The sequence below is a fragment of the Haliotis cracherodii genome, unplaced genomic scaffold (assembly GCF_022045235.1).
Source record: "Haliotis cracherodii isolate W230 unplaced genomic scaffold, xgHalCrac1.p SCAF_9, whole genome shotgun sequence".
Lineage (NCBI taxonomy): Eukaryota > Metazoa > Mollusca > Gastropoda > Lepetellida > Haliotidae > Haliotis > Haliotis cracherodii.
This window is the reverse complement of record NW_027266343.1, coordinates 21,297,860-21,320,451: the sequence shown is the minus strand read 5'-3', so window position 1 is coordinate 21,320,451 and position 22,592 is coordinate 21,297,860. Positions and strand designations below refer to the sequence as shown.

General features: G+C 39.7%; 1 protein-coding gene across 2 annotated transcripts in view; it reads left to right on the top strand.

Annotated features, from left to right (window-relative positions):
- The window catches only part of LOC139452025 (protein neuralized-like), a 60,893-nt gene that overhangs the window by 11,270 nt on the left and 27,031 nt on the right, over positions 1–22,592 (top strand). The window contains exons 1-3 of one of the 2 annotated variants that reach the window (XM_071233306.1): positions 12,104–12,312; positions 17,602–18,114; positions 21,837–22,334. In XM_071233306.1, coding sequence (XP_071089407.1) covers positions 12,174–12,312; positions 17,602–18,114; positions 21,837–22,334 — 1,150 coding nt within the window. In that variant the 5' untranslated portion in view covers positions 12,104–12,173. Of the gene's footprint in view, positions 1–12,103; positions 12,313–17,601; positions 18,115–21,836; positions 22,335–22,592 lie in introns of those variants that run through there. The other variant, XM_071233307.1, reaches the window with a different exon arrangement.

Sequence of the window (22,592 nt, the reverse complement as noted above, 5' to 3'; positions counted from 1 at the left end):
ACCTATATTCCAGGGTGATGGAGAAGTAACACTGTCTGCCAGGAAGGGAGTAGGCCCTGTGTGCTGGTTGAACCTATATTCCAGGGTGATGGAGAAGTAACACTGTCTGCCAGGAAGGGAGTAGGCCCTATGTGCTGGTTGAACCTATATTCCAGGGTGATGGTGAAGTAACACTGTCTGCCAGGAAGGGAGTAGGCCCTTTATGCTGGTTGAACCTATATTCCAGGGTGATGGTGAAGTAACACTGTCTGCCAGGAAGGGAGGAGGCCCTGTGTGCTGGTTGAACCTATATTCCAGGGTGATGGAGAAGTAACACTGTCTGCCAGGAAGGGAGGAGGCCCTTTATGCTGGTTGAACCTATATTCCAGGGTGATGGAGAAGTAACACTGTCTGCCAAGAAGGGAGGAGGCCCTGTGTGCTGGTTGAACCTATATTCCAGGGTGATTGAGAAGTAACACTGTCTGCCAGGAAGGGAGGAGGCCCTGTGTGCTGGTTGAACCTATATTCCAGGGTGATGGAGAAGTAACACTGTCTGCCAGGAAGGGAGGAGGCCCTTTATGCTGGTTGAACCTATATTCCAGGGTGATGGAGAAGTAACACTGTCTGCCAGGAAGGGAGGAGGCCCTTTATGCTGGTTGAACCTATATTCCAGGGTGATTGTGAAGTAACACTGTCTGCCAGGAAGGGAGTAGGCCCTGTGTGCTGGTTGAACCTATATTCCAGGGTGATGGAGAAGTAACACTGTCTGCCAGGAAGGGAGGAGGCCCTTTGTTCTGGTTGAACCTATATTCCAGGGTGATGGAGAAGTAACACTGTCTGCCAGGAAGGGAGGAGCCCTGTGTGCTGGTTGAACCTATATTCCAGGGTGATGGTGAAGTAACAGACAGGCAGTTAAGCCCTAGGTGTAGGTTGAGCCAGGAAGCGCTGCCTTCTACTATTACATTTTCAATCATCTGGGTATTTCTGTACAACCTAGCCTTCTAACACAGTCTGTTGGTGCATAGTCTCTGACAATTTTGTCAGTGGGTCATTGCAATGACATTATCTTTTGCAAAAAAAATTCATAAGTTTTTAAGACTATAGTGGGGCAGCTATAGCAATAGTGTTGTGATAGTTCAACAAGTACATATACAAGAGTTTTATATGTGCAACCAGTACACACAATGAATAGAACGGAAGCAGAAAAAAAATATATTGCATCCCGAGGAACTCACAGTAACATTCCATGTTCCCATTTCTTGACAAGAAATATAAGTCCTGTAATTAAAGTAATTGTCCAACCGTACAGTACACTACACCATTTCATTACTTAACAGGACTCCCTTATGTCCTGTAAGGACCTTTGAAAATAATTATTGGATGTACCCTGGACCCCTAATTTTGTCGATCAAGGTTAAAAACTATGCATGTACCATCATACAATGTACATTTCTTTGCATTAGTCGACACAATGACAAAACTTTACACATTCGATTTAAAAAACTTAATTTAACTTGCGCCAGACAAAACCATGATGCGCCTTGGTCTCATAAATTTATCAAAGTTAAAACATGTGCCCACAGTTTGATGATGTCATGACCAAAAACGAATGACTAATTACACATAACACAGGGATTTGTGATGTAGTGTGGTAAATACAGCTAATAGGTATTGAGTGTGTTCAAAGATTTTTGTTTGGACAACTAAAGCTTAGTCAGATGCAAGTTTGAGAGTTTTTTATATGCACTTTGTGTATGTAGACATAAATATAAGTTTGCAATTTAATAATAAGTTGCGCTGGTGTAGAGATGGAACCTCTTATTATTGTCTGATATATATTTGTGAGCATTTTCTGAATGAATATCTAGTTGGCTATTGAAACAAGGTATACATTTGGAAAAGTAAAATATTCACATAATGCTATTTTCGTTTTATCATGCATTCTATCTTGTTAACAGGGCATGTTTGTCATTTAAGACTGGATTCAACTGCAGAGATAACTAGTGTTCATAGTGCATGTTGGTCATCTAAAACTGAATTAAACTGTAGAGATAATGAATGTTAACAGGGCATGTTGGTCGTGTAAAGCTGGATTCTGCTGTAGAGATAATGAATGTTAACAGGGCATGTTGGTTGTGTAAAACTGGATTCAGCTGTAGAGATAATGAATATTTAGAGGGCTTGTTGGTCGTGTAAAACTGGATTCAGCTGTAGAGATAATGAATGTTAACAGGGCATGATGGTCGTGTAAAACTGGATTCAGCTGTAGAGATAATGAATGTTAACAGGGCATGATGGTTGTGTAAAACTGGATTCAGCTGTAGAGATAATGAATGTTAACAGGGCATGTTGGTCGTGTAAAACTGGATTCAGCTGTAAAGATAAAGAATGTAACAGGGCATGTTGGTCGTGTAAAACTGGATTCAGCTGTAGAGATAATGAATATTTAGAGGGCATGTTGGTCTTGTAAAACTGGATTCAGCTGTAGAGATAATGAATGTTAACAGGGCATGTTGGTCATTTAAAGGGGCACTAATCTAACGCCATTCCCTGGACTGGTTGTTGCCTTTGTTATTGTTTTTTCCCCCGTGAGTACCCGGATGATACGCAACGCAACTGAGCGTGACCAGAGACTGCAAGGTCTGCAAGGACAGCTAAATAAACTTGGAGGCTGGAGGCAATATTTGTTTTACGCATTTTTGCATAAACACTGATTGGTTAACTGTGATCTATAAAGATTTCGACAAAGGGCGCATGTTAATTAATTTCTTCAGCCTAAACAAACGGACAAAAAGAACAGCGGAGCTCATCAGATGTCATTTAGAAATTCCCCAGATGGTTATAGTTTAATACTAAAAAAAGTATCCATGCAGTGAAAGGATTTTCGGATTTCGGCTTGCGTCGATAATACGATTACTACTCCCTTGTTGTCATCCACGTTTTCTCGTATAACCCTTCACTTGTGTATTTGTCGTCATTCACTTGATGCTCAGTTAATGAATTTATTACAGGTACAATTAGAGACAATACAGGTGTCTGGGGTAATTATTCAATCTAAATCCAGGTTTGAAGTGAGGTGAAATGTGTGTTATGTAATATGCACGTGTCAGCCCAGCAAGAGATGAATGATCAGTTGATTTACTTTGTTTTGTAAATCAACGGATCGTTCCTAGTCATCAAAGGATTAACAGAAAATATGTTGATTGATTAATCACTGTTATCTTGTGGATATGTCAAGAGTGAGTGTTTACATGTCTAGGTTTTCTAATACAAAGGGAATACACTCATATAATGGCGTGAAGTGCCGATGTAAAAACAACATACTTTGTTCAAAGGGTTAACTGACAATACGTTGATTGATTGATCATTGTTATCTATCGTTCAATGGATTTTTTAGGAACTGTGGATGTTATGAAAATAGTTGTCACGTGGGCTTTCTCAGCCGACCATTGAGACTTGACACCTATGTAAAACACCTGAAACAATCCAAGTGATCAGTTGAGAAACGAACACGGGTTATAATATCCCGAAACGATATATATCTTATAAAATATTTGATTGTTACTGAGACACGTGACATCGAATAAGTTTCTTTGTACAGCTGCAGACGAGTGGGATATTGTTCCTTTGTGTGGATATTCACGGATACATTCCTCGAACAAGGAAGCTGCCTAAAATTTATACACATAAATTTGGTAGGTTGTAATTATGATATTTGCATTTTGTTTTCCTTCTTTTAAACCGATTCGTTCTTGTTTCTCTACGTCTTGTTTGGGAAATTCTTCAATGCGCGATAGACGTTGTTTTCACAGATCTTTTCCTTTGTAAGCGTGTATATATTACCTTCAATTTGTAAAATGTGATTCTCTCAGGCAATTTATAAAATGTGTAAATATTTCAGGCATTTCGACTAAAAAATCTGTCCAGATTGATTAAGACGATCAAAAGGGCCTACAAACATCACAACAGATTATTATGTAGGATTAGAAGCAAAACAACATAGAAATGCACTTTACAACGTAACATTTTCAGTCTCTTGGTGATGACATTAAACATCAAAATGTTTGGAATTTGTTATCATAATAATACAGATGGAAATGTTTTTCAGTCACTTTGTAAAATACCTGAATATTTAGACGTTTAATAAATGTGTTACACATTTGACAGTAAAAAAATATACACACTATAAAAAAAGCAATGCTCAGGTGAAATATTTACTTTGTGTTGCAAGTCAAAATTGTGTAAACGAAAATCGCAAAATTACCAAGCAAGTGACTTATCAAAACTTTGTCACCATTACCGATGCTATTTCATTTTGTTGATCAATGTGACCATACGCCCTTATTACTAACAATAAAAGTGACTAATGCGCTTACGAATGGCGCAGCAGAGGTCACGAACTAGTCTAGATTTCTGCTATACATCCGGGTACTCACTGGGAAAAAACAATAACAAAGGCAACAACCAGTCCCGTGGAATTGTGTTAGATCAGTTCCCCTTTAAGACTGGATTCAACTGTAGAGATAACGAGTGTTCATAGTGCATGTTGGTCATTTAAAACTCTATTCAACTGTAGAGATAATGCATGTTAACAGGGCATGTTGGTAGTCTAAGTTACAGTTAAGACCAGATTCTGAGGTCTGTGTTGAAAATGTAAAACCTTGATCGAGGGATAAGCTCAAGGGTAACAGGTTATCACAGTATTAATATGTCTCAGCATATTATGACAGCCAGTTTTCTAGGTTGATATACACATCTCAATAGTTACTGTATATCACTCTGTTTACAGCTGTGTTGGATCTTTAAGGACATGATTATTTAGGAAGTGTATAGATTGTCCTGAACTAAATTAAGGAACTTCTTAAATAAAACAGTGATATTTCCAGCTAGTAGGTGGAGGTAGATTAATCTGCCATGTGTCAGTTACATCTAGGTTGGTAGAGACGAGGCATCAACTGCTTCTCATGGTCATGTGCAGTATGATGCAACCACAAGTAGGAGGTTTTACAAGAAAAATACAAAAACATCTGGAAGCTGGAATCTAGTATTATATGAAGCTTAGGTATAATGATTTGATGTGTAGCTTGCTGTTTTGGGCAGTTTATCAGGTGCTTCCATTTACCTTCATGCTGAGTTACTTTTGAAGTGAAATCTGTATATAGCAGTGTGTAGTATCACAGTCTTGGCACAGACTCAGTATGGATGTAGCTCAAACTTCTATATGTCCTTGACAGTAGTAGCTGTTAGTATATATGGGTCATTCTCTAAAAAAGTAACATTTTGGCCTATGAAAAATCAACAAATCAGAATTCATTTTTGAAATGGTTTTGGTGAGCAGATAAACAAAATAACAATTACTGAATACAAGTGTAAAGTATGCAGGCTTAATATGTCTTATTTTCCTTTTTGCAGAAAACTATTTTTGGCATCTCTGTACCAAATGTCTGTGCTGTTACCGTGCATAAAATTCAGTTTTTGTCACCGAACATAAATCTAAAAAGAATTAAATTTATTATATGGTTGTTGCATTTTGGCATAGTTCAAATACCAACAGATTTAAAATTTCATTTATTGGCTTTACTAAATTATTAGACTGTAAATATATGCATACAATGTAATTATTTGCAAAAAGATGTACGATAAACTTGTCTACTGCTTACACTGGAATGGAACTACCATTATTCTATAAGGTAATAATAGTTATTACACTCATTTTATGAATTATATATATTTTTGTCAGCAGAGTTGAACCAATTATAACTTTTGAGATGGCAGAAACCTGGTGACAAGAAAGACATTCACGGTAACAGGACAGACAACATGGTAACAGGAAAGACAAAATATTTTGTAATTGCCAAAACTATAAAAACTATTTCTGTGTTCTGTGTTTCAGAAGTAAAAATAGTCAAAAAAAGGGAAACTCAATGAATGTGCATATCAAAGTGTTAGGTGTATTTTGTATGTGACATTAATTAGATAGAAATGTGAGGTTTGGTAACAGCACAGACAAGCAAAAATTCGTAAACCAATCTTATGTGGAATTGCTCATCTAAAAAACAGAACTTAATCAGAAACTCTACCAACAACCTTAATGGCACTTTTTGAGGTTATTGTTGCTTATTCCAAGCAAAAAGCTGTAAGGAAACGAGAATAATCAAGTTTCAAAACTTCAACAGTAGCAGCACAGAAAAAGTCTGATAACATATTTGCACTTTTACCAAATGATAGCATTATATGATAACATTCAGTAAATCATTCTTGACCTCATTCATGTGCACATGTAAACACAGGTTATTGTTTGCCATGAATTGTTTCAAAGATAACTATGTCCTCAAATTGGTACCAGCATTTGTCTTTAAGTTTGCGTGGCCAGAAGAAACAATTTGCATTCCTGTGCTATCCCGCTTTATGCATATATTCCACAAAAACCTCACCTAGCTCTATATCTTCAACATAACCAGGATATGATATGTTATACACAATGACAATGAATTTCCCGGGGCATTCATTTGTATCAACTGGCTGGTGTAATTCCTTTTGTCTTTCCATCTTATCATCATCTGAACTTTGTACCATTTCCTTACTTGTCTTTTGGTGAATTTCATCATCATTCAGACTCTCCATTCTGTCAGCACACACCTCCACTTCTCTCTTTTCCCCACTCATTCACTCCATTCTGTCAGCACACACCTCCACTTCTCTCTTTCCCTCACGCATAGACACGGTGTTTGAAGTGATCATGTAACATTACTTTCATTTAAATTTGCTAAATAATAGTAAATATGTTACATTTCTTAACCATGAACAACAGTAATGCGAGTAAATGAATAATTGTTCATTATTTGTGTCAACATGATAAAAAAAATCCTAAAATGTCTTTGCTGTCACTGAAATGTGTCTGTGCTGTCACTATTAAAAGTCTGTGCTGTTACCAAAGATCAGTGTTTATTGACCCAAATGTTAATAATATAAAGATTTTCATGCAACAAGCAAACATACAAAATACTTGATTACCATTCATGTTTTCTTTGTCTTTTAATATATATATGTTGAAACATTTATTGAACACTATATGTCTGTGCTGTCGCCTAAATATGTCTGTCCTGTCACTTTTTTTAAGGTGACAGCAGAGACAGTGACAGGAGAGACAAACTATGACATAATGCCAGCTTAGGACAATGACTTCTCTCTTGCACTAAAAAAAGCACACTGGTTGAGTTCCAAAATGCATTGTGACAGCACAGACACCTACAAAAAGTACACATCAAAAAACAACATTTACCAGTTATTTTGAAGACACTGCACCAGTATAAATTGCTTGAGCATATGGTGCCAAGATAGTACTGGAAAGGAAGAGACCTGCAAAGACCTTAGCCTTCTGGCTTACCAAAGGAGCAATTATTATTTGTATTTGTACTATCTGGTGACAGGACAGACACTATTACTCTGGACAAGATTACTGTTTCCAAAAATAATGAATCCAAGTGGAAAACCAACAGCTTTTCTGCTGTTATCAGCCTTTCATGATGTCATGCTACATAAATCACCAGGGCTTTGGGAAGTATTTGTTCCCAGAGACTTAAGATAATTTGAGAAAGTTTGATTTTTTATTTGTGGACAAATTTCTGCACATTTAAGGTATTTTGCTGGCTAACATAAGGTTATAGCAGTAACTTGATCAGAATATTGCATACATCTGATAAATATCTTCATTGGCTAGTTATCTGAAAACAGAATTATGAGTTGTTTTCAAGAAAATTCATTTGGACAGGAAATGTTACTTTTTTAGAGAATGACCCATATATGCCTTTAAACTCAAGAAATTATCATTTTTGTAGAGATAAAAACTTGATGTTACCACTTTATAGTTTCCAAAAACAAAAGATTGGTTTGTGTGGTGTAATATTGTGTTTGTCAATAATCAGTCCATTGTCTATTAAATTCTCTTACGTTTTAACATATTTAAAACCACTGTATAAATACAAAGCCTATTTCACACACACGCACGTACACGCACGCACGCACACACACATCTTAAACTGAAGCTTAGCATTCACACCAAATTCATATGCTTGTGAAAAGGGATTCTGTATGTGATGAATGGGTAAAAATCTCATTTTGAGCACAAACCACTGCCTACAGTTGAAAAATAACAGAAGTTGTCCTTATTTTAGAACAAGTTGCAACAACATTGCCTGATGTCAAATGCTTCATATCATATAGTCAGCAGAGCTGAATATTAAAAAGTATGTATATAAATGCTAGATTTGATAGATGGTTGTGGTTTTATGAATTCAACTCTGTTACATTATCAAAAAGAGTCCCCATGAAATAAACTATAACTTTAAATGTGCAGCATCATAAGGATTACATCCTCTCCCATTCAATTGAGTATCAACTCCACAATTTCTGCATTTCAATCCGATGACATCATGTTAGAAACAAACAAAACAATCACATTCTCTCCAAGTTTTTGTTATTCTGAACTTTACAAAACTCATTTATCAAACACAGAAACTACAATATTGCCATATCAAAGATGATGATTGAGAGTCAAGATTAACTGTCTGGAAAACATTGACAAGAACACAAAATAGCATGGGAATTGTCTGGAGGGTTGCTTTCAACCATAGATTTTCTGAAGTTTATTCCAGATTGTTGGCAATATCTGAAAGAAACAAGAGGTGCGTTTGGCTGGTTATACCTCTGGTATCAAGGTCAACACACTTACTTGCTATTGAAGTCATTCATTTACATGGTAAATTAACTCATCTATTTAGTGTCTGTGGTAATTGTGTGTATTAATAACTTATTTCAACCCCTAATTTTGAGATACTCACCTCTGTTACACAATTATTTGTAACGGAGTTCAATGTAACAGTGTTGAATCTTTAATTAATATATATTTTACCTCATGGTCCATAAAATTGAAAAAATATAAATAATATTTGGTGCAGTACTCTCTTTATTACTTAGGTAAAGAGGTTGACTGAGAAAAAACATACTCTGCTCACCATTGACATCAAGATTGATCTGGATGTTGGAATTTCCTCACAAAGGTCATTCCAGCCCTTGATTATGGTTGAAAAAGGCTTGGCACTTCCTCTTTTGAACGAAGTTGACATATTTACTCCCCTTTGACCAGGTTGAATCAAATCAAATAAATCTTGTAACAGAGTTGAGTGATGTTATTGGGACAACATGAATCTGCTAAAATAAATTTATCTTTTCTTTCTTACCAAATGCTTATAATGGTTTATGACTATTATTTTATCAGATGTAGTGTGAGATACCTTATCTTTAAACTAGACTTTCAGAGATACACTGTATTGTTATTGGACAGCTGGCTTTCACATTTTGTAGAGTTTAAAATAACTAAATAGAAGGCAGAACTTGAATCAAACTGAAAGAATTATGACAAGTATGCTCTTCCAGGTACAATAAAGTCAATATCTACAAATTAAGATGTTATTTATTTGTCTATTAGTTCAAATTTCTTAACTAAAAGGGAGGGACAGACATATTGATGAAGTGGGATCACATTGAGATTTTCACCCAAACATGTTAGTTGTTTCATAAGTACTTGATAAGTTTTTTATTGTATTGGATGTTCCCTTACCAGGTCTCCATGAACCGTGTCTTTGTTGTGTGGATTTGTGTGTAAACCAGAGTGATAGATGAGTCAACACAATGAGTGTCTTTGTGAAAACACCACTTTCTCATGTGGTTAGTCTTGTCAACTTGCATGCCCACACTGAGGTGTGACTTGGCCTATATGCAAGCAAGACTTTTTCATATGACTTGTCCAGTCAACTTGCATACTCGCAGTGTCTATGTTGACCCATGTGCAAACAAGGCTTTCTCATGTGACTTATCATTCAACTGGCATGCCCGCAGTGTCTGTGTAGACCCATGCGCAAACAAGACTTTCTCATGTGACTTATCATTCAACTGGCATGCCCGCAGTGTCTGTGTAGACCCATGCGCAAACAACACTTTCTCATATGACTAGTCCAGTCAACTTGCATGTCCGCAGTGTCTGTGTAGACCCATGTGCAAACAAGACTTTCTCATATGACTTATCATTCAACTGGCATGTCCGCAGTGTCTGTGTAGACCCATGCGCAAACAAGACTTTCTCATATGACTAGTCCAGTCAACTGGCATGTCCGCAGTGTCTGTGTAGACCCATGTGCAAACAAGACTTTCTCTTTTGACTTATCATTCAACTGGCATGTCCGCAGTGTCTGTGTAGACCCATGCGCAAACAAGACTTTCTCATATGACTAGTCCAGTCAACTGGCATGTCCGCAGTGTCTGTGTAGACCCATGTGCAAACAAGACTTTCTCTTTTGACTTATCATTCAACTGGCATGTCCGCAGTGTCTGTGTAGACCCATGTGCAAACAACACTTTCTCATATGACTAGTCCAGTCAACTGGCATGTCCGCAGTGTCTGTGTAGACCCATGTGCAAACAAGACTTTCTCATATGACTAGTCCAGTCAACTGGCATGTCCGCAGTGTCTGTGTAGACCCATGTGCAAACAAGACTTTCTCATATGACTAGTCCAGTCAACTGGCATGTCCGCAGTGTTTGTGTAGACCCATGTGCAAACAAGACTTTCTCATATGACTGGTCCAGTCAAATGGTATGCCCGCAGTGTCTGTGTAGACCCATGTGCAAACAAGACTTTCTCATATGACTAGTCCAGTCAACTGGCATGTCCGCAGTGTCTGTGTAAACCCATGTGCAAACAAGACTTTCTCATATGACTGGTCCAGTCAACTGGCATGTCCGCAGTGTCTGTGTAGACCCATGTGCACACAAGACTTTCTCATATGACTAGTCCAGTCAACTGGCATGTCCGCAGTGTCTGTGTAGACCCATGTGCAAATAACACTTTCTCATATGACTGGTCCAGTCAACTGGCATGTCCGCAGTGTCTGTGTAGACCCATGTGCAAACAAGACTTTCTCATATGACTAGTCCAGACCACTTGCATACTCGCAGTGTCTGTGTAGACCCATGTGCAAACAAGACTTTCTCATATGACTAGTCCAGTCAACTGGCATGTCCGCAGTGTCTGTGTAGACCCATGTGCAAACAAGACTTTCTCATATGACTGGTCCAGTCAACTGGCATGTCCGCAGTGTCTGTGTAGACCCATGTGCAAACAAGACTTTCTCATATGACTAGTCCAGTCAACTGGCTTGTCCGCAGTGTCTGTGTAGACCCATGTGCAAATAACACTTTCTCATATGACTAGTCCAGTCAACTGGCATGTCCGCAGTGTCTGTGTAGACCCATGTGCAAACAAGACTTTCTCATATGACTGGTTTAGTCAACTGGCATGTCCGCAGTGTTTGTGTAGACCCATGTGCAAACAAGACTTTCTCATATGACTGGTCCAGTCAACTTGCATGTCCGCAGTGTTTGTGTAGACCCATGTGCAAACAAGACTTTCTCATATGACTAGTCCAGTCAACTGGCATGTCCGCAGTGTTTGTGTAGACCCATGTGCAAACAAGACTTTCTCATATGACTGGTCCAGTCAACTGGCATGTCCGCAGTGTTTGTGTAGACCCATGTGCAAACAAGACTTTCTCATATGACTAGTCCAGACCACTTGCATACTCGCAGTGTCTGTGTAGACCCATGTGCAAACAAGACTTTCTCATATGACTGGTCCAGTCAACTGGCATGTCCGCAGTGTTTGTGTAGACCCATGTGCAAACAAGACTTTCTCATGTGACTTATCAGTCAACTTTCATGGCAACAGGACTATCTTATGTTGACCTATGTGTAAACATTCAGTGACAACACATTTTATAGTCATGTATGATGACATCCTATGTATCCACTCAATACATGTCAACTTGCATGTCCACAGAGTGTGTTGGCTATGTGCAAACATGCCCTTTTGAGAGGAAGAGTACAGTCCTACCAAGCTACAGGCTGTCTACCAAGTGATGAGCCAGACGAGTGTATTGCAGCAGGATGTAGCATGGCATTGAGGACATGGTGTAACTGTGGGAACTGCTGTCTACCCAGCCTCTGTCCTGCTGTACATGGCAGCTGCAAGCTTTCTTCTCAGCTTACAACACTGTCTGTGGGATTTCTGCCCTGGCCACACTGCAGTGAATGAAAGTGTGGATGTATGTTTTTTCGTGTAGAAGTGGAGTAAGCAGAAGATGGGTATCTACAGCTTGGAGAGTGTAGTGATTGATTGTAACTACACAGTGACCAAGCATGGTGCAGTGCAGAGAGATGCAACCTTCACCTCTCATGGGGACAACCGATCCAGTCTCCATGTGCACCAGCATCAACAAGGTAGGGAGGGTCACATCAAGGGCAATGCAACATCTTCCTTGTTGCCATATTTTTAATTTTCTTAAGCCCTGCAGAAGGTTTATGTCTTTTCTGACTTCAGAACTTCAAATCTTCTGAGTTAACTGTGTGTATGAGATGCTGATTAACATCTTCATCTTCAAGTTGAACGAAAACAAAGATGCACATATAATATTTTGCTATATCGGCACTGTACACACATCCTTAGTGTACTTGCTGGAACAATAGCACAATTAATAAAAAAACAGGTGGACATGTATAACATATTTGTAGATATAAGGTTAACAGTTACCACAAAGACCAATAATTGTTTCCTCTATAAGAACACTTGCTAATGGTTGTCTCCCTTGATGTAAAATTCTCTATCATGTCCCAGTGTTCGAAAATTAAAGCATGAAAGTCAAGGGGTCCTTGTCATAGCCCTATTTTTAGAAGTTGAAGATTTAGGGGTCCCTAGATTCTAATACTATAGGAGCGGACCTCTGGGATCCCAGGACACCCCTACATTTCAAATACTGTATACACTACTTTGTCATGTTAATTTATCTTTATTATCTGCCATAGCAAAAGGTGCATTTAGTTTTTACCTTAAAGGTGTGTGAATATACAAAAGTGGGGAATAGTGTTCTTTAAGTGGTATTCCTGGCTGGTGAGGTTACTGATGCACTGCTGACTGGCATGTCAGTGGTTTCCTCCATACACCTTCACAACTGTGCTCAGTCAATATCTAAAAGGTTGTTGGGATTCCTATATCTTCAAATAGGATGTAACATTTATGCTTCTAGAAAACATTTATCTTTGTAAATTCCAATATGATGCACAGTCTATAAAATCATAAGGTACTCATGTTAAGGACATTGTGTTTTTGTATAACTTTCAAAAGGCAACAGCCCGAGAGCAGTGTCTGCCAGAGATAATCAGGATGTTTTTAGATTTGATAATGTCTTGTAATCATAACCACCACAGTAAGACATGGCCAACATTTGGCAGGCAGCCCAGAGCTGCTGTTGTTGTGTGTGATAACTGCCACATGTGCAGATGCACGTGCAGAGTGTAGCACTAACTGGGATGCTTCTGCATGGAGTTGTTTGTTGCCTGTTTGCTAAGCCAGGAGTTCAGCTACCTTACCCGTGGTGGTGTGGTATAATTCAATCAGGGAGCCAGGCTAGTTGATGTTCTCCTGGAGTTGGGATGGATTCGTAGTATTTATCTTACTAATGGTTATTACCAGCTCTCTTTGAGTTCACGACTGAAGTTTCTCCATGGGATTTTGCTGGTCTGCTGGGAACAGCACTTGATCACACAGCTTAGATTTTGTACTGAAAACAGTGAGATAGGAAAAAAAACTTATTTCAGGATTAGTTGAATTAGGGTTCTACCATGAAATTGGGAACAAGTATTGGCTATAAAATGGTCTTTTGAGGTAACTACAATGTGAAATTTGATGAATTTTCTCTTCTGTGACAACATTTTGTCTGTGTCATAACAGCAGTGTGACGTCATAATAGTGACATGCAATGCACACTTCATGCTGGCTTACAAAGTAGCTGTGCTACGCACATCATCATCTAGCTTGCCTGATATGCAAGTAAAGCATATTGATGTAAAAGTAAATTTTTCAAGCACATTAAGCACCATTGTTTGTTTAAAGGCTATCAGTGTTTCCTGAATTAAAATTAAAATTAAAATCAAGCATCCATTCAAAACAATTGAATAAACCCATGCCAATTTACCCAATAACTCAAAAGAGAGTATTATTTAAACTGAAACTTTTATGTTAATTTGCTTCAGTTTAATCACATGACTCGAAACATTCCACAAGTGCATTGTTTGGGGCCATGCTATCACTTGTAAACAAGACATAGCCAATGTTCTGTGTTGTTGGTCATTGTGAGTTGAGGTGTTTTCTGTCATAAATGTTGGGACTTTGTTTCCACCACTTATGTTTAACAGACTACAGCAACTGAAAGCCATGAAACAGTGTGCTTACTGAGTTGGTTGCACTACAGTCATACCATAACAAATGTGATTCAACAGCCTGGGCCATGATAGGCCTAGATGGCGTCACCGTAGGAGGAACATGTCAAAATACAGTGGTTGTTTTGTATGACTGCAGTATGTTGCTAAATGCCATACACTGAGCAGCAGGAATATAAGTGGTTTTGATATCTTCAAGGATTGCATATGTCTGTGTCCAGAGACACATAATTACATAATTCCTATGCCACCAATGCCCTCGGAAAACTTTGTGGAGGCTGTGGAATGGACACAGTGGTTTGAATACCGGTATGTTTGGGAAAACCCCACGGCATGACATCATCTTGCCTTATTTCTTCCAATGTAATAATATTCAAATATTCGACAAGTTTAGAGGAACTTTTTTATCCATAACTGAGTGTGGATGCGACATCTTGCTTGACAGTAATGAATGAACGATGTTACTAAGGATATGTTAGTTCACGGGGAAGGTAATTTGTACAGCATCATGACGTCAGCCCATTATGACGTAGCTAAGAAATTGTACTTCATAGCAGAATAAGGTACAGTCAGCGCCTTTCATCTTTTAGCAAAGCATCTTAGAATACCCATTACACTGGTGGGGTCAGCATACACAGGTTCCTGTAACTGTTTTCAGGTGGAGGTGAATCCATACTTCCAAAAGCTGAAATCCTGCACAGCATTATGGGCTGCTGCAGCACCAGCTAGCGGGGCACTATGTAGCAACTGAAGCTTAATGCACTGTAGGAGCAGCTAGCGGGGCACTATGTAGCAACTGAAGCTTAGTGCACTGTAGGAACAGCTAACATGGCACTATGTAGCAACTGAAGCTTAGTGCACTGTAGGAACAGCTAACATGGCACTATGTAGCAACTGAAGCTTAGTGTACTGTAGGAACAGCTAGCATGGCACTATGTAGCAACTGAAGCTTAGTGTACTGTAGGAACAGCTAACATGGCACTATGTAGCAACTGAAGCTTAATGCACTGTAGGAACAGCTAACATGGCACTATGTAGCAACTGAAGCTTAATGCACTGTAGGAACAGCTAACATGGCACTATGTAGCAACTGAAGCTTAGTGTACTGTAGGAACAGCTAGCATGGCACTATGTAGCAACTGAAGCTTAATGCACTGTAGGAACAGCTAACATGGCACTATGTAGCAACTGAAGCTTAGTGCACTGTAGGAGAAGCTAACATGGCACTATGTAGCAACTGAAGCTTAATGCACTGTAGGAGCAGCTAGCAGGGCACTATGTAGCAACTGAAGCTTAGTGCACTGTAGGAACAGCTAACATGGCACTATGTAGCAACTGAAGCTTAACGCACTGTAGGGGCAGCTAGTATGGCAGTATGTAGCAACTGAAGCTTAACGCACTGTAGGAGCAGCTAGTGGGCACTATGTAGCAACTGAAGCTTAACGCACTGTAGGAACAGCTAACATGGCACTATGTAGCAACTGAAGCTTAACGCACTGTAGGAGCAGCTAGTGGGCACTATGTAGCAACTGAAGCTTAATGCACTGTAGGAACAGCTAACATGGCACTATGTAGCAACTGAAGCTTAATGCACTGTAGGAACAGCTAGCGGGGCACTATGTAGCAACTGAAGCTTAGTGCACTGTAGGAACAGCTAACATGGCACTATGTAGCAACTGAAGCTTAATGCACTGTAGGAACAGCTAACATGGCACTATGTAGCAACTGAAGCTTAGTGCACTGTAAGAGCAACTAACATGGCACTATGTAGCAACTGAAGCTTAATGCACTGTAGGAGCAGCTAGCGGGGCACTATGTAGCAACTGAAGCTTAATGCACTGTAGGAACAGCTAGCATGGCACTATGTAGCAACTGAAGCTTAGTGCACTGTAGGAACAGCTAACATGGCACTATGTAGCAACTGAAGCTTAGTGCACTGTAGGAACAGCTAACATGGCACTATGTAGCAACTGAAGCTTAGTGCACTGTAGGAGCAGCTAGTGGGGAAACATTCAATAGCAGAGCATTCATAAGTTTCGGTATCAGGTCTTTGTATTACTTTAATATATTCTGTCAAATCAACTTAGAGACTCATCTTTCAGTAAACATTTGGTGTTCTTTTACAGTTTATGCAATGATGGGTTTCTAGATTTTATAGTTTGTGCTAGACTTTTTAATCTTTTTTAATCTATGTAAACTATGTTCTTCCCATGTGATGTACAAAGCTGAATATGGCATTGTTCCTGGAAGCAAATACAGACCTTAGCTTCTTCTGGGTATGGGGTCACACAGTTTGTTTTGTAGAAATACATAGGTCATTTTGATATACATGCATGAAAAACACCCACCACATAAACCATATGTGATGCACGAACATGATGAATAGGATCTTACTTGGTACCAAATTTTTGTTATTGTTGGAATAAAAGATGCAGCAATGACAGAAGATGGATCTCAAACGTAACAATACAGACCTATGATATGGGGTGGTTTTCAGTTGCCAAAATGTTGACTGTTAGCAACTATTTAACTGCAAAATCATTGTTTGATAGGCATTACTTAGAAGTTGACGGATGACAAGATAGACACAATTTTTATGGATAACAAATTCTTTAATACTGTGAAAAGCAAAATCATGCCACTAACTGAAGTACAAAGGAAAGTCGTCCAACAATTGGGAACCGGAGAATCACAACCAATGGGTCCACCATAGGTTCGACTGTCCCAGGCAAGTGTGACATAGCTGGACTTCTGACTGGGGTGCTACACAACATTGACTTCTCTTCATGTACAGCACCTGTACAGTGATGTACCAGCCCAAGGGCCTAGACATCATGTGAAGCCTAACTGTCCTGGCATGATAACATAGGAAACAGTTATCAGATTTATGAAGGAAAGCACCATGGGGCCTGCTTTTAATGTGTTTGGTGATCTCTCTTGACTTCAAGATGGAAGATGGGGGACATGTCTCAAGTCAAACTGTGAAAATACTGAGTCATGCTACAACTGTTGACAGTGATTCCACTTTGCAATATATTAGGGGATTGTATCATGCATGTACAGATATAAACATCATGTGTTTGCAGGTGTTGGGGAGTAGACTTTGGCCTGCTAGTTTATTTGGAATCATCTTTGTAATCATGGTTGTTCTGGATTTGTCGTGGTTGTGAATGCAAAAGTAAACTTTGACTTTTCATCAATGACCAAAACCAGTTCTGGAACTTTTAGCTCTCATTAAGAAATTATTTTTTGTAAACTGAGTTCTTTTAGTTATCTTGATTTGTTATTTTCCAGGATTATCTGGTGAATTGCAAAGTCTCCGCTCTGATTGGCCTCTGCATTTCCATGAAGTTCATGGAGACAACATTGACATCAGCCCAGACCGAACACGTGCCAGACGAATAGACAGTTTTTGTAAGGGCATCTGCTTCAGTAATCGCCCTGTCAACATCAACGAAAAGGTTTTCGTCAAATTTGTAGATACCTCTTCCAGTTGGAGTGGTGTACTACGTTTCGGTTTCACCAACATTGACCCTTCTGTTCTGCGAGGGGCAGAATTGCCTCGCTATGCATGTCCTGACTTGACCAACAAACCAGGCAACTGGGCAAAAGCACTGGGAGAGAGATACGCCAACACAAACTGTCTGTTGTGCTTCTGGGTGACGAGAGCAGGGGATGTCTTCTACAGCATGAATGGGGAAGAGAAAGGGGTGTTCTTCTCAGGGGTGATTACCAGTACCCCATTGTGGGCGCTTTTGGACATCTATGGGAACACCTGTGCAGTAGAGTTCCCGCAAGAAGCACCAGGTAGGTTGAATACACTGCAATGTGTTCCTGATGAACATGCTGCCATGATTTATGTCCCAAACTCATAAAGTGTTATATATGCCATGCATCAGTCAGATTGTAAACTTAGAGATTATGGCGTTACTGCTAGTGATTTGCCTTTGTGAACCACATTGCTATATAAGTGAGTCATCTCTGGTTCACCTGTCATGCCAAGGGGTCTTTTTGAACTGATGTCGAGTTATCTGACCAACTGAGCAATAGGCAGTCAAAATGTAGGCCAAGTAATGGATAACCACCAGGAAAATCAACTTAGTTATTGTCTGGCTGCACAAATGTCACATCTAGCCCTTGGTATTCAACTAATTCAAATATATTGTATTGTACCTTATAAGAGTATAGATTTTATCCTACATGCTATGTTTTGTCTATGGTTGTCTATTTGTTAAGACTAAGTTAAGTTTCTTAATAAAAAAAACCCTGCTATAAGTATTCTGAAACAAGACAAAACCAATATGTGATAAAATGATAAACTGTATGACATGACTCTTTATGCCACAAATTCCAAACGTCTTTGAGTGTTTAGTACTTATAATTTGTTCCTGTTTCAGAATTTACTACATTACTTCTAGCCTTCATATTCCAGATATGAGAATGTGCATCTTATAACTGTGTGTGTGAGATGTGACTTCTGCCTGCCAGACCCACCAATAATGTCAGTCTGACTGTGACTGTGTGTGTGTGTTAGACTGTGACTGAGTGTATGAGAGACTGTGACTGAGTGTGTGAGACTGTGACTGAGTGTGTGAGACTGTGACTGAGTGTGTGAGAGACTGACTGAGTGTGTGACACTTTGTGACTGAGTGTGTGTGAGACTGTGAGTGAGTGTGTGTGACAGTTTGTGACTGTGTGTAACTAAGACTGAGTGTGTGTGAGACTGACTGAGTGTGAGTGACACTTTGTGACCGAGTGTGTGAGACAGTGGCTATTTTTTTGTGAGACTGAATGTGTGTGTGTAACACTCTCTGACTTGTGAGGCTGTAACTGTGAGACAGGCTGTCTGTGTGAGACTGTGAATGTGTGTGTATGACTCTGTGTGTGAGACGGGCTGTGTGTGTGCTATGGTTGTGTGTGTGACACTGAGTGTGTGTGAGACTGTGACTGAGACTGGCTGTGTGTGTGTGGCTGTGTCACTGACTGAGCGTGTGACTGTGTGCGTGAGACGTGACTTCTACCAGCCAGACCGACCAAATATATGTCAGGAGAACGTGTCTGTCAGTCTGGTTGCTGTAACTGCACGCTGCTCTCATGTATTTGCACAAGTGTTTTTCCGTGACAAACATGTTTGTCTGCTCTCTCTGGTCGTTTCATCTTTATGTGATCTTAACAAGATACCAAATATTCCCTAGGGCAACTCAAGGTTAACCTTTTCTCCTCACACAGTCAGAAGGTGGCTAATTTTATTGTTATGTTTGATACCAACCCACCTTTTCAATACTTCTACAAGTTCTGGTAAACATCAGAAATGTAATCACTCACTCACACACTACTTCATACACTACCTCACACTACCTCTCTCACATGCTGCCTCACACAGTGACACATTACATCACTCACTCTAACACTACTTCATACACTACCTCACACTACCTCTCTCACATGCTGCCTCACACAGTGACACATTACATCACTCACTCACACACTACTTCATACACTACCTCACACTACCTCACTTATACGCTGCCTCACACAGTGACACATTACATCACTCACTCACACACTACTTCATACACTACCTCACACTACCTCTCTCACATGCTGCCTCACACAGTGACACATTACATCACTCACTCACACACTACTTCATACACTACCTCCTGTACCTCTCTCACATGCTGCCTCACACAGTGACACATTACATCACTCACTCACACACTACTTCATACACTACCTCCTGTACCTCTCTCACATGCTGCCTCACACAGTGACACATTACATCACTCACTCACACACTACTTCATACACTACCTCCTGTACCTCTCTCACATGCTGCCTCACACAGTGACACATTACATCACTCACTCACACACAACTTCATACACTACCTCACACTACCTCACTTATACGCTGCCTCACACAGTGACACATTACATCACTCACTCACACACTACTTCATACACTACCTCACACTACCTCACTTATACGCTGCCTCACACAGTGACACATTACATCACTCACTCACACACTACTTCATACACTACCTCTTGTACCTCTCTCACATGCTGCCTCACACAGTGACACATTACATCACTCACTCTAACACTACTTCATACACTACCTCCTGTACCTCTCTCACATGCTGCCTCACACAGTGACACATTACATCACTCACTCACACACTACTTCATACACTACCTCACACTACCTCTCTCACATGCTGCCTCACACAGTGACACATTACATCACTCACTCACACACTACTTCATACACTACCTCACACTACCTCACTTATACGCTGCCTCACACAGTGACACATTACATCACTCACTCACACACTACTTCATACACTACCTCACACTACCTCTCTCACATGCTGCCTCACACAGTGACACATTACATCACTCACTCACACACTACTTCATACACTACCTCACACTACCTCACTTATACGCTGCCTCACACAGTGACACATTACATCACTCACTCACACACTACTTCATACACTACCTCCTGTACCTCTCTCACATGCTGCCTCACACAGTGACACATTACATCACTCACTCACACACTACTTCATACACTACCTCACACTACCTCACTTATACGCTGCCTCACACAGTGACACATTACATCACTCACTCACACACTACTTCATACACTACCTCCTGTACCTCTCTCACATGCTGCCTCACACAGTGACACATTACATCACTCACTCTAACACTACTTCATACACTACCTCCTGTACCTCTCTCACATGCTGCCTCACACAGTGACACATTACATCACTCACTCACACACTACTTCATACACTACCTCACGCTACCTGTCTGACATGCTGCCTCACTACCTACCTGTCGTTTTAACTCACTTGCTGTGAAAGATTGTACATATAGAAACAATTCAAGCAATCCGTCAATAGGATGGGCTATGCCACATTTCAGCTGTCCCATCTTTAAAGGCGTTTTAGTTCTAAGAGTTATCAAAAAAGATTGCCAGGTGTGTGAAGATTATGTGTACTGCCATCGATAGGGAGGGCCTGGCTTGAGTGATGACAGTTGGTGATGAATCAGATTGTGGTGTCTCCATTGCTGTGATTTGACGACGATACTGTTAAAATTTGGCATAGAACTAAACTCTCTCACTCACTCACTATGTAGAATGTGGTAAAGGAGTTAGAACCTTCACCATAACATGCACACCGATATCATCCCCACCCTATAATAAACAGAAACATTTTATACATTTGTTTGTTATGAAGAGAATAATACCTTTAATATGATTTATCCTGGATCATAACATGGAAACGATTCAGATCATTATGTTAAATTTGTATCTAGAGAAATACACGTTCATGCTGTCAGATTTTCCATCCACCTATTTTAGATGCTGACAAAACTACAAAATATTTGCATTATTATATGCATGTACAATGCAAATGTATATTTTGTCATGATTACGTAAATATCCAGGTGAGCAATACAGGCCCTTGTTTCAGTCATACATTCTTGGTGTCGTTTCAGATCAGCCTGTGGCCCTCAACAACCGTGTACAACAACCCAACACTTCCTCCTCTGTATCAGTGGAGCAAGAACTCTTCTCCTTTTCTTCATTCTCAGTGAACGAGTCGACGTCACAGCTCCCAGTTGTCAGATATCACGCAAATATAGACTTCCAACACATGACATTTCATGACAATCGAGGCAAAAATATTCGTGTGACAGCAGATAAGACAATTGCCTGCAGACTCCGGGATGAGTACTGTAACGGCTATGTGTTTACGTCCTGTCCTTTACGATGTGGGGAGAAAGTTGTCATCCAGATATTGGGCATTGACCGCTCCTATGTCGGTGGACTTGCTTTCGGAATGACTGCATGTGATCCCAATAGGATTTCTACAGATGATTTACCAGATGATTCTGATCTGCTGCTGGACAGGCCAGAATATTGGGTGGTCAACAAGGATGTATGCAGGACACCGGACATTGGCGATGAGCTAAGCTTCTTCCTAACAAATGAAGGTAAATTAAATTGGTCATAAATATTTTGAAATATTTGATTTTATGTGTTACTAGCTGTGGTTGAAATAGTTATCTAATAATGCTGTACATAAAGGTGAGGTACAGTGAATACTACCTGCCGGTAGTTGAAATATATGGTTATTTCTCACTGAGTTGTTTTATTGCCACGCTCAACAATATTCCAGCTATAGGACAGCGGTCTGTAAATAATTGAGTCTGGACCAGACAATCCAATGATTAACATCATAAGCATCGTTC